At 33.3% G+C, this 12,667-nt stretch overlaps 1 protein-coding gene across 1 annotated transcript; it reads right to left on the bottom strand.

Moving 5' to 3' along the window:
* Nucleotides 1-5,769: 5,769 nt before the first annotated feature.
* LOC117999072 (heterogeneous nuclear ribonucleoprotein A3-like) lies at nt 5,770-7,287 on the bottom strand. Its single transcript, XM_034987986.1, has one exon. It carries the CDS (start codon nt 7,285-7,287, stop codon nt 6,157-6,159), a length of 1,131 nt encoding a protein of 376 aa, XP_034843877.1. The 3' UTR covers nt 5,770-6,156.
* Nucleotides 7,288-12,667: the final 5,380 nt, after the last annotated feature.

Genomic DNA, 12,667 nt, shown 5'->3' on the forward strand with positions numbered 1-12,667 from the left:
TAATTGAAAATTTATTTAGTTTTTGTTTGGCCTAATGTATGTTCTATCATGGAAAATACTACATGTATTTTAGAAAAATGTATATTCTGATTTTGGATAGAGAGTAAAATATATATATATATATATATATATATATATATACCTGTTAGGTCTAGTGAGTGTATAATGTTGTTCAAGTGTTAAGTATTTACTTGTTGAACTTCTAATTATTATCCATTATTTAAAGTGAGGTATTTAAATATTCAAGTACTATTGCTGAAATATCTATTTCTCTCCTAAATTCTGTCAGCTTTTGCTTCACATATTTTAGAATTTTGTTTCATATATTGTTGTTAGGTATACATATATTTATGATATATCTTCCTGATAAATGGACACTTTTATAATTAAACTGTCTTATTTGTTTCTATTAACACATTTTGACCTGAAGTATATTTTCTATTACTATTATAGGCATTTCAGCTCTCTTTTGGTTGCTGTTTTCTTAGTAACATTTAGCATGATTTTCTTTTTATCCTATTTGATCCCAAAATCTAAAGTAATGCTCTAAACATATACAGTTTGGAACATGCTTCCTCTTAAGTTTATTATGCCAATTTTTATCATTTAATTGGCATATGTAAATCATTTATATTTAATATAATTACTAATATTATATTAATACTACCATTTTACTACTGCATATTTTTATGCTTTTTTTATTCCTCCATCCTCCCATTACCTTCTATTTTGTGATATAGATATATTCTAGTATACCATTTTAATTCCTTTGTTTCTATTATATTTTTGAGTTATTTTTCTTAGTTTCTGGCCTAGAAATCACAATTAGCAATTTATGTTGAAATAATCTTATTTGAATTTGCATTTAATTACAGCTAGCAAAAACCTTGCTTCAGTATCTACCACTCCCTCCTTCATATTTAATTATCTTATGAGTTACATATGTTTTTATGTACTATGAGGTTATCAACACTAGTTTTATAATTATTTTAAATGCAGTTGTCCTTTTAAAAGTATAGAATAAATAAGTATAAAAGTATAAACATATTTGGGAACTTATCGATGTAGCTAGTTACCTGACTTGTTCCTGATATATCTTCGTGTGTATTCTAGTTATTGTGTAATATGATTTTATCTCAGCTTGAAAGATCTTCTTTAGTATTTCTTGTAAGGCAGGTACCCATACTTCCTTCTGCCTCTGTAGTTCAGTTTGCTATCTGCAACAAAAATGAAGCAACAGTACAAAGGCTTAACATTTATTATCACTCATTCTTATATTTGGTGCTGCAGAAACAATTCTTATTCTCAGATTTCCCCTGGCTCCATTTTCTATTTTTTAATCCTAAAAATTTCTTCATAACTTCCAAATCAATAAAGTTTTCTCTTTCCATACTGATTTAATTTTCTTCCTCGGCATATAGGCATTATCACTGTACCTGTAGGAAACTTTTCTCTAAAGCTTATCTCATTTAGAAGCATTAGGTATTTATATTTCTATCACTTTGTGGGAGAATAAGCACCATTAAGCCATGGACCAAATTAATATTCATATTAGAATGGTGTATAGCATACTGTGGGCACTCGACAATTATTGAATTAATAAATAAATTAATACAAGAGAATTTTGAGACAAATTTTGAGTAAATAATAATAGTATTTCTGTTCTGAACCTCAAAATACTGACAAGTTTTCACAAAATTTATCTATTAAGACTATAATTCATTTAAAATCTGAAAATGTTTAAAAGATTAACACATATACTTACAAATAAGAAATATTATCATTGGTGTTTTTGAAACCAACATCATTTTATGAGTGTCCATCATCAGTCAGGATTTCTGTTTATCTTACTGAAACTTGAGGACACTCAAGGTTGTTATCTGTCCAGAGAATAAGAAAACCACATAAACTTTTCAGGCTAGATAATAAAAAGTGAAAAATAAATAATAAATGTCTAAACTAAAGCTAAGCTTTTAAGTTCTTATTTTACCCTAATTATTGCATTATTGCGTGAACTGATATCTAATAGGATAGAAAAATGGATTTTCTAAGCACCAAATAAAAAGCATTCATGTGTCCTACAAGATGCTTTATCCTCCATACCTTGGTTATTTTCTTTCTTTCTTTTTTTTTTTCATATTTGGCTTAGATCCCTAGTGATTATCAGAATAATTAAAGTTTATGTCTGTTTTGAAGGGCAGCTATTAGTAGAAAGCATCATTAAAAATCAAGTGGGCATCTGGAACAGGGCAGAAGTTCAGAAGCATAAAATACACTAGATACTACATCATGAGTGGTGGCTGCATGAATAAGTTATTGCCTCTTTAAAAAGTTGATAGTTTATTGTCTAGCATATTCTTGGAAAAATATTTTTAAATTATTTTAGAATTGATCTATTTGTTCCAACTAAAATTCTACTACTTATATTGGATCAATTCATTTATCCAGTCTTCGTCAAAGTATTCGGATACTATTACAAAGGACAATGAAAGTGAATAAAAAGTTATTGAATGCAGTAAGTAGAATGAATTCAACTCAATTTTACTGAACAAGGAAATTTGATACGTCTTGATAATGAGACCAAATATTTTAAGACAGATTTATTTATCAAGGAACTTAAATAATACTGAGAGGAAATTTTACCTAAAACATAAAGAAAATTAAATTGCATTATTGTAGGATACACAATCGGTATTTCTCAACATATAGAGTTGACCTAAAAATTTTATTGAAATGTAATTTTAATTCTGTGCATCTGGGTTGGTTCCTGAAGTCATTTATCATACTTTGATACAAAGAGGTTGAACAATATCATAGGTATATTAAAAAAATAGCAGTTAATATGTATTAGGAGTCAGAAAGATTGCAAAGCTGATTACATCAGCTGTCCTTAAAGAAGGAAAGGATTTCAGTAAGTGCTTTATTTTATGTTGCAATAAAAAAAGAAAATTCCAATATTAATAAAACTTTTTCAATAAAACTTACTTGTTACAATTCCACCTTGGGTCTGATGCGAGAAGGTTACTAAGAGAACTTGTTGCAATTTTACTTTAATTCGTTTCCCCGGAGAAGCATACATTTCTTCATGGCTTCTCTTTGCCCAAGTTTTTGATTTTCTAGTCTTATTCATAAGGCATTAGAATGGACTTGAACCTCCTTTTCATTAGCAGGGGGTAACAAGCAATCTAAAAAGCAAACTTCTACAATGAATTAGATCTCCAGACAACTTGCTCAAGCAACAAGCAGAACACATTTCTGACGTAAGCAGACATATTGAATGAGATAATGTGCTTCTACAAAGTTCTGACTGTTTGAACTGACTCGGACCATGTGAGAGATGTAGCTAGAGCAGCGTACACAGATTTGAGTGCATTCTGTTTCATAACCAAATCATTCTCTTCTGATCTCTTATATTTTGTTCGCTTCAAAAATGCCTCCCAATCTTCTGCCCCATTGTTCCTACAAGGTGAGCTTACAAAAAGCATGTGATACTAAGCACTTGATGATGATTTATCTTGACATGACCTCCTTGGTTTATATCAGAAGCCACAATTAGGCACATGTCCCATTGCTTTTCATTTTTTTTTTTTTTTACCAACCCTACTACATAAAAGCAAATTAATCCTTTCATCTTGGAAAGCAGAACAATTTAATACCTTCCAAGCACTTATATTTGCATGATTATTAGTCATTTTATAAGTCCTTTTACTAAACACAATGGCAACTTATAATACCATGTATGTACCTATACACATCCTTGAATATTACTATTTTTACCATTCAAATATAATCATTCTCCAGCTTTATTTTATCAAATCCTACAAAAGTCTTTGAAACTTCATGTGGTAGTAATACTCAGGGCAAAAATATTCTAGAAATAGTTCCCAGTAGAATGCTACTGTTTTGCCAATCTCATATATGTGAAATGAGAGTGATATAACCTTTTTCTCTGGATCAGAAATATAATTACTGGATTTAAGAAAAATCACACACAAAAAAACAAGAGCCTGTGTGTAGGAGGAGTATTCCAACACAAATGGCAAAGGGCGTAGGGGTCAATCAGGCTACTTAAATAAGATACAAATATGAAGAAAATTAACTGTAATATTGTAATAATGTGTACAACTTCCAATTTACTTCAGTAGTCTTTAAAATTTATTTTTGCTGGTTGAGAAGGATTTCACTGTACTCATGTAAAATATAGTAAATCATTAAAAGTCAGATTATTATCTATGCCTTTAAACAGATAAATTGAGTCTGAATATTCATGGCTCTCATCAGAGGGCCAAACTTTTTAAACCTATCCAATGTTTGCTTGTAATATTTGAACTTTGTGATTGAGTGCACGTGAGGGTGCACTAAATATTCCTCTTGATTGACTAATATCAATGAGTATATTCATAAATTGTACTACCATGAAAAATACTAGTGGCATTGGTTTTAATATAACATGTTCTATGCACATTTCACATATTGGAAACATTTATATGCAATATTCAGCTACACATACTAAGATTTGGAAATGTTTTAACTTTACAGATTGCCAAAAGTTTAAATATCTACAAAACGATTGACACCTATTAGCTATTTTTGTGTTACTAGCTAACATTAAATGCTCCAGAACTAGTAATTTAATATGGGACCTATCTCTAGTGTTACCCAGATTAATCACTTTACCTAATGAAGCTACCTATGGTTTTAATTAAACCTTTAATGTTAGTGAAAGTTAAGTGAATACTTTTGAAATAAAAGCATGATATGCAAATTCATCTTTAATCACATTTGACAATTTTTTAATTTGCTATAATTCATTTATGATTCTGTGGTTCTCTTTATTTGTAAAATGCTTGGCTATCAGGCTCTAGAAAACTAAAGTTTTTATAGTATCTAATATCTGATAAGCCTATTAGATACAATTAAAATTTAGAAGATTTGCATAACATATTCTTGAAATGCAAAATAATTTCAAAATTTTTACACTACAAATACTAGGATGTGCATTGCTTAGTGTATTTTATATGCTTATAATTTAGAAATAAATATATTTGCCTGTAATATTATATCTTTCCTTATAAATCAATTTTATAAATCTGTGTTAAAATCTATAATTATAAAATTTCATTAAATGTAACATGTTTGATATTACATGATTACACTTGGCATATTTTTGTGTAAAAATCTGTAAATTATTTAGATTAACTAAACTAATAATTTTATATAGTAAGTTAGCACATCTAAATGTTCTTAAATTAGGATCTCATCACTGCATGCAAATATTTAGAGGATATTGCAATAATTTACAAATCTGTGGTTTGTTATATTTTAAGAGATGTGGCTTTCATTTCTTTCTGATTATTGCTTCATAACTTTCTAAAAACTTCTGATCTCTTACTTTAATCCAAAAGTTTTTTCTTGATTTTATTACTGTGATCATCTTAGTTTATTGTGATGACTTTAATTTTTCTATTTCTTGAGACCTGAGAAAAGATGTTGGTAGTCAGATTATTGCATATAGTTGAATGAGTTATTGCTGCTACTTAATACAAAGATTTTGAAATAAGCATTTGTACTGCAAGATGTCTGAAAATCTTCCTCAACTATTCATTTAGTGGAGAAAGACATTTAACACCTTAGAAAGATAATTTTCCCCTTGTCTCATTTCTCTCACCACTATTTCTTTGTCACTCTCTGGGCATTTTCGTAAAATATATTCACTAATGTTTCATTGCTCTATTGAGGTATACTCATTAAGTATTTTTTTTTTTTTGAAAAGTTAAAAATTCCTTAATTTTTTATTCCTGGTACCACTACCACAATTTACAGGGCAATATACCTGATGTAATGAAAAGAAAAAGAAAAAGACAAAGCTACAACAGATAAAAGACCTCAGGAATGTACATCTAATTGACACTACATTGCATTAATCAATAGCTGCACTTTTTGCAAACTGTGGCTATGACAGTCCTGAACAAGAAGGGTTTCCTGTTTAAGCTGCAGTAACTTTTCTGACTATGGATCATCGTTCCTTCTGTGGCAGATTTTTACAGTTCCTCTAATGCATTTGGGACGACTGTCTCAAAGTAACCTGCAGCTTTCCTGACAACTCCTCGCTCTCTCTCCTGCTAAGAACTGTAGCCCTTTTCTTCTGAAATTTTTTTAGAACCTTCTGCTACCATATCCACCACTTCCACCACCAGATCCATAACCACCACCATAGGGACTGCCCGAGCTTCTTCCACCAAAACTGCCCCCCTTCATGGGTCCATAATTTGATTGCTGTTGTCCACTATAATTTCCAAAATCATTATAGTTCCCACCACCACCATAGTTACCACCTCCAAAATTTCCTCCTTCATTGTAACCATCATATCCTCCACCACCACCTCCATATCCGCCTCCTTGGTTTCCATATCCTGGTCCACCACCACCATAGCCTCCTCTACTAGTATATCCAGGACCACCACCATAGTTGCCACCATCACCTCCAAATCCATTATATCCACCATCACCTCCTCCATAACTACCTCTGCTGCCACCACCTCCGCCACCATAGCCTCCTCTTCCACCGAAGTTTCCACCACGGCCAAAGTTACCACCACCTCCAAAGTTTCCTCCGCGACCCATGAAGTTGCCAGATCCACCTCCACGACCTCTTTGTGATCCAGCAGACTGCATTTCTTGTTTAGAAAGGGCTTTTTTCACTTCACAATTATGCCCATTAATAGTGTGGTATTTCTGAACAACAATTTTGTCAACTGTATCATGATCATCAAAAGTTACAAAAGCAAATCCTCTCTTTTTTCCACTCTGCCTGTCTTCCATAACTTCTATGGTTTCAATCTTGCCATACTTTTCAAAGTAGTCTCTCAAATTATATTCTTCTGTATCTTCTTTAATACCACCAACAAAAATTTTCTTCACTGTTAGATGGGCACCAGGCTTTACGGAATCCTCTCTAGAAACAGCTCTCTTTGGTTCCACTACACGCCCATCAACCTTGTGTGGTCGGGCACGCATTGCTGCATCCACCTCTTCAACACAAGAGTAAGTCACAAAGCCAAAACCCCTGGAACGTTGTGTTTGGGGGTCTCTCATCACCACACAATCTGTAAGTGTACCCCGTTTTTCAAAATGTTCTCTTAAACTATCATCTGTAGTTTCAAAGCTCAAACCACCAATAAACGGTTTTCTCAACTGCTCTGGTTCCTTTGGATCATGGCCCTCCTCCCCCCGGCGGCGACGGCCGGAGTCGGGCTGGGGGCGACCGGGCGGCGGTTTTACCTCCATTTTGAGACCCCACTCATTAAGTATTTTTAAGAAGTTATTCAACATAAAGCACTGCACAAGTCACTGAGAAAAGAATAATTATTAAAACACCGTCCTGCTCTCAAAAGTTTAGACTGCAGGGGAAGATTATAAATAAATACAATATACATTCATATTCATCATTACATATGCTGCGAAAATTGTCTCTAAAGAGGACCATCATCAATTTCTTCCCTTCCCATATCTAAATGCTACTTCTCACAAACAGAGGTAAATTGGGTTTGTCCTCCCCTTGAATGTACTGTAGATTTAGTGACCTTCTTGACCAAAAGAATGTGGAAAAATTCACATTCTGAGACTTCTGAGTCTGAGACTTAAGGCACCTTACAGGTTTTACCTGGGTCTCTGAGAAAAAGCTGCTGTTAGGTAGGAAACCCAACACCAGAGGGCAACGTTTTGGGTGTGCCCAGAATAGCCCTGAGAAAAGGTCTTATTAAGAGAAACAAAGTTAACCAGCCAGCCCACAGCTTCCAGCCATCTTAGCTGAAGAATCAAAGATGTGAATGCATATACTCCGCACAACTGAGTCTTCAGATCATTTCCAAGCCCAGCAGCTACTGACGGCAATACACATGGGAAATATTAAAGATCATGCATTTGAGCCCTGTTAACCTACAGAACTATAAGTAATAATAATATATCTCATTTTAAACCACTAAGTTTCGGGCTGGTTTGTTATCTTAAAAATACTTAAATAGAAACCATGTGTCTATATTTACATATGTACTATATAAGATAGATATATAACATAGAGAATATGCATTATATAAGATGAACATGTCTCTATATACAGAGCAATGAAAAAGATACAAAAGGCCTTAGTCAAGCGGATATTTATGAAAAATGGGACTGAAGTGATAGAGCAAAATGAGAGAAAAAGGGATGTAAAATCTTTCTCTAACACTATAAGAATGCTTCAAATCATGATGCAATAGGTAATTGTGGCAAAAGTACCAGCTGATAACCAAGCTTATTTCTTCTTCCCTCTCCAGTTTTTCTTGGCCTTTGTTGCCATTTATATAGGGCCCTATGATTGTATTTTAGCAAATAAAATAAGAGCGGAAATGTGTGTGTAAACTCCAAAGCTGGCCCTTGATTTCCATACCATTTTTCCCTCCCTCTCTCCCTCTCTTCCTACCTTCCTTCCTTCTTTCCTTCCTTCCTTCCTTCCCTCCTTCCCTCCTCCTTCCTTCCTTCTTTCCTTTTTATCTTCCCTATCCTTTCTTCTTTCTATATATCCTTCATCTCTTCTTTTTAAAAGAAAAATATATTACATTTCAGGGTGTATTCCCATGAGTTTCTAATCTAACCTCCATCCTATGGGATAAAATCATTATAAATATATCTTACTAAGATCTGCAATCTTATTTCTTTTCTTTTTTTTTTTTTTTTTGCCTTTTCTACCTGTCAATACCATAGGATTCTAGAATATATTCTGATTATTCAAGCTTCTCTCATGTTATTCTTTTTTTTTTTAAGATTTTATTTATTTGAGAGAGAGAAAGAGAGAGAGAGCGAGCATGCATGCACAGAGGGAGAGGAAGAAGCAGAATCCCCGATAAGCAGAGAGCCTGAGATGGGGTTCAATCCTAGGACCCTGAGATCACCATCTGAGCTGAAGGCAGACTCTTAACTGACTGAGCCAACTAGGCACCCTCTCATGACATTCTTGCTGTCTTTCTCCTGTTTTCCTTCTCTTCATCTTTTAAATATTATTTTAATTCCACACCTCATATTTCCATATTCAAAATTTATTATATTTTCTCAAAGCATCCTGTTCTGTTCCTTTACCAAATGGACACACTTTATATATTTATTTGTGTAATATTTTTATCCTTTATTAAAATGTATATTCTGTGAGGCTAGGGAAAATTTTTTCTCGTGACATAGAGCACTTTATAGTTATCAATAAAATTCATTTGAATTTGGGTTTCTATTATTTACAGTAAGCTAACCATATTTAATTGAAATGACTAAGATTACATTTCGGGTTTGCATATATGTTACCAGAACACTCTCTAACCTCCTTTCACAATTATACTTATTCCATTCATTATAAATTGACATATGAAAAAGTTAAGTAGAGTTTTCAGCATATTTAATAAAAAAGTCAATGATAAGTTCAAAAGTGTATGTCATGAATTTCTTTATCATTGGGTAGCTCTGAAGAAATTTTAGAAACAATAATTTTTATTCGTTTCAACACAGCCAAACATATGAACCAGGAATAGCTGAGAAAAAAAAGAAATATTATTAAGCATTGGTTGAAGCCTGATATTTGCATTTCTTATCCTGAATATGTGGTCCTAAATGACCAAAGATAAAGGATATACATGTTGCTTTTCACTTTCTCATGAACCTCATATAACAAAAAACAAAAGGCCAGTTCACTTGACTAATTCTCAGACAGAAATTCTACAATCTGATTTAAACATCAAGTGAAAAGAGAAATTATAAATCTATATTAACCTTGTTAGCCCAGAAAGGGTATCAACAGGTTACTTTTGGGACACCTGGGTGTCTCGGTCAGTTAAATGTCTGACTTCGGTTCAGGTCATGATCCCAGGGTCCTGGGATCAAGTTCTGCATCGGGCTCCTTGCTCCTGCCTGCTTCTCCCTCTGCTTGCGCTCTCTCTCTCTCTGACAAACAAATAAATAAAATCTTTTAAAAAATAGGTTATTTCTCATTGAAGACATACTTTTTCCATTAACTTTAAAATTTGGTTTGGACTTTTAGATTGTTAACTCTTTCTCAGTGTTGCTTATAAAATGATCCTTTCCAGAGTAGTCGGCATGTGAGGGGGGAAAAGGAAGTAGATTGTGCATTTGATTATTTAGTAACTACATAAAAAATATGCTATGCCTTTATTTAAATATAGAAATATATATATACACACATACATATATACTATGTATACACACATACATATATACACGTAATATATATGTATGTGTGTATATATTAAGTTTTGCTATTAGCATAAATAAAACTGATCAAGGGAAAAGAAAGGAAGATGTGCTTTCTTATTTTAGAAATTTATTTTTTCTTACTTTCTACTTTTAATATTTTTCTAGATTTGAGATATAATTGACATATAAAGTTATGTAAGTTTGTTTATTTTTTTAAAGATTTTATTTATTTATCTGACAGAGAGAGAAAAAGCACAAACAGGGGGAGCTACAGGGAAAAGCAGAGGGAGAAGCAGGCTCCCTGCTGAGCAAGGAGCCCGATGCGGGGCTTGATCCCAGGGCAGACACTTAACCCACCAAGCTACCTAGGCCCCCCTAAAGTTATGTAAGTTTAAAGTGTACAATATGTTGATTTGGAACATATATGTTTTGCAAAATGATTACCACCAGAGCATTAGCTAAAACCTCCATCACGTCACACACTTACCTTTTTTTTTTTTTTGTAGTGAGAGTATGTAAGATCTACTCCCTTAACGAGATCAAGTGTGTAACCCATACTATCAACTATAATCACCACGCTGTACATTAGATCCTCAGATCTTATCGGTCTCATAACTGGAAGTTTGTATGCTTTAGCCAACATCTTCCAGTCTCCCCCACCCCCAGCTCCTGCCAAACCACTCTTCTACTCTGACTCTACAAACTCAATTTTGTTAGATTCCTCATATAAGTGAGATCATACAGTATTTGTCTTCTCTGTCTCACTTATTTCACTTAGTATAATGTCCTCAATGTCCATCCATGTTGTCAAAAATGGCAGAGATTTCTTCTTTCTTAGAGATGAAGAATATTCCATTATACTCTCACACACATACATACACCCACACATACACCTCACATTTTGTTTTGGAACATAGGGATCACAGATGCATTCATTTGTTGACAGATATTTAAGTTGTTTCCATATCTTGGCTATTGTGAATATGCTGCAATGAACATGGAAGGAAATATATCAATTTGAGGACCTGTTTTCATTTCCTTTTGATGGGAAATACCCAGAAGTGAAATTGCTGGGTAATGTGGCAGATCTATTTTTAATTTTTTGAGGAAACTTTGTATCTTGGTCATGTCAGTTGCAAAGTCTCCTCTTTTATTTCTGATTTTATTCATTTGAAACTCCTCTTTTTTCTTTGGTAGTCTCTGTAAAGGTTTGCCAATTTTGTTTATCTTTAAAAAAAGATCTTAGTTTCATTGATCTTTTTATTGTTTTTTAGGGTCTCTATTACATTTATCTTTTCTCTGACCTTAGTGATTTCCTTCCTTTTGCTAACTTTTGGGTTCGTTTGCTTTTTCTAGGTCCTTGCAGTGTAAAATCAGTTATTTGAGATTGTTATTTTTCTTAATGTAGATATTTATCTTTATAGACTTCCTGCTTAGGCTGCCTTTACAGCATCTCAAAGGTTTTGGTATGTTGTGCTTTTGTTTTCATTTTTTCAATATGTTTTTAAATTTCTCTTTTGATTTCTTCTTTGATGTATTGGTTGTTCAGTAGTGTATTATTTAATTTCCATGTATTTGTGAATTTTAGAGCTTTCCTCCTATTATTGATTTCTATTTTCCTACCACTTTGATTGGAAAAGACACTTGCTATAATGTCAATGTTCTTACATTGGTTAAGACTTATTTTATGTCCCAACACATAATCTATTGTGGAGAATGTTCCACGTGCTTTTGAGAATAATGTATCTTCTGCTGCTGTTGGATGGAATGTTCTGTGTACATCTGTTAGATCCATTTGGTCTAAAGTATGGTTCAATTCTTTTTTTTTTTTTTATGTTATGTTAATCCCATACATTACATCATTAGATTTTGATGTAGTGTTCCGTGATTCATTGTTTGCGTAGAACACCCACTGCTCCATGCAGAACGTGCCCTCTTTAATACCCATCATCAGGATAATCCATCCCCCACCCCCCTCCCCTCTAGAACCTTTAGTTTGTTTTTCAGAGTCCATAGTCTCTCATGGTTCGTCTCCCACTCCGATTTCCCCCCTTCATTCTTCCCCTCCTGCTATCTTTTTCTTCATTTTTTAACATATAATGTATTATTTGTTTCAGAGGTACAGGTCTGTGATTCAACAGTCTTAACACAATTCACAGCGCTCACCATAGCACATACCCTCCCCAATATCTATCACCCAGCCACCCCATCCCTCCCACCCCCCACCACTCTAGCAACCCTCAGTTTGTTTCCTGAGATTAAGAATTCCTCATATCAGTGAGATCATAAGATACATGTCTTTCTCTGTTTGACTTATTTCACTCAGCATAATACCCTCCAGTTCCATCCACGTCATTGCAAATGGCAAGATCTTATTCCTTTTGATGGCTGCATAATATTCCATTGTACATATATATACATACCACATCTT

Source organism: Mirounga leonina, unplaced genomic scaffold (genome assembly GCF_011800145.1).
Source record: "Mirounga leonina isolate KUSES-001 unplaced genomic scaffold, KU_Mleo_1.0 Mir_447, whole genome shotgun sequence".
NCBI lineage: Eukaryota > Metazoa > Chordata > Mammalia > Carnivora > Phocidae > Mirounga > Mirounga leonina.

Excerpts from the sequence above, each read along its gene's own strand:
- LOC117999072 (XM_034987986.1), bottom strand. The coding sequence starts at position 7,287 with ATGGAGGTAAAACCGCCGCCCGGTCGCCCCCAGCCCGACTCCGGCCGT.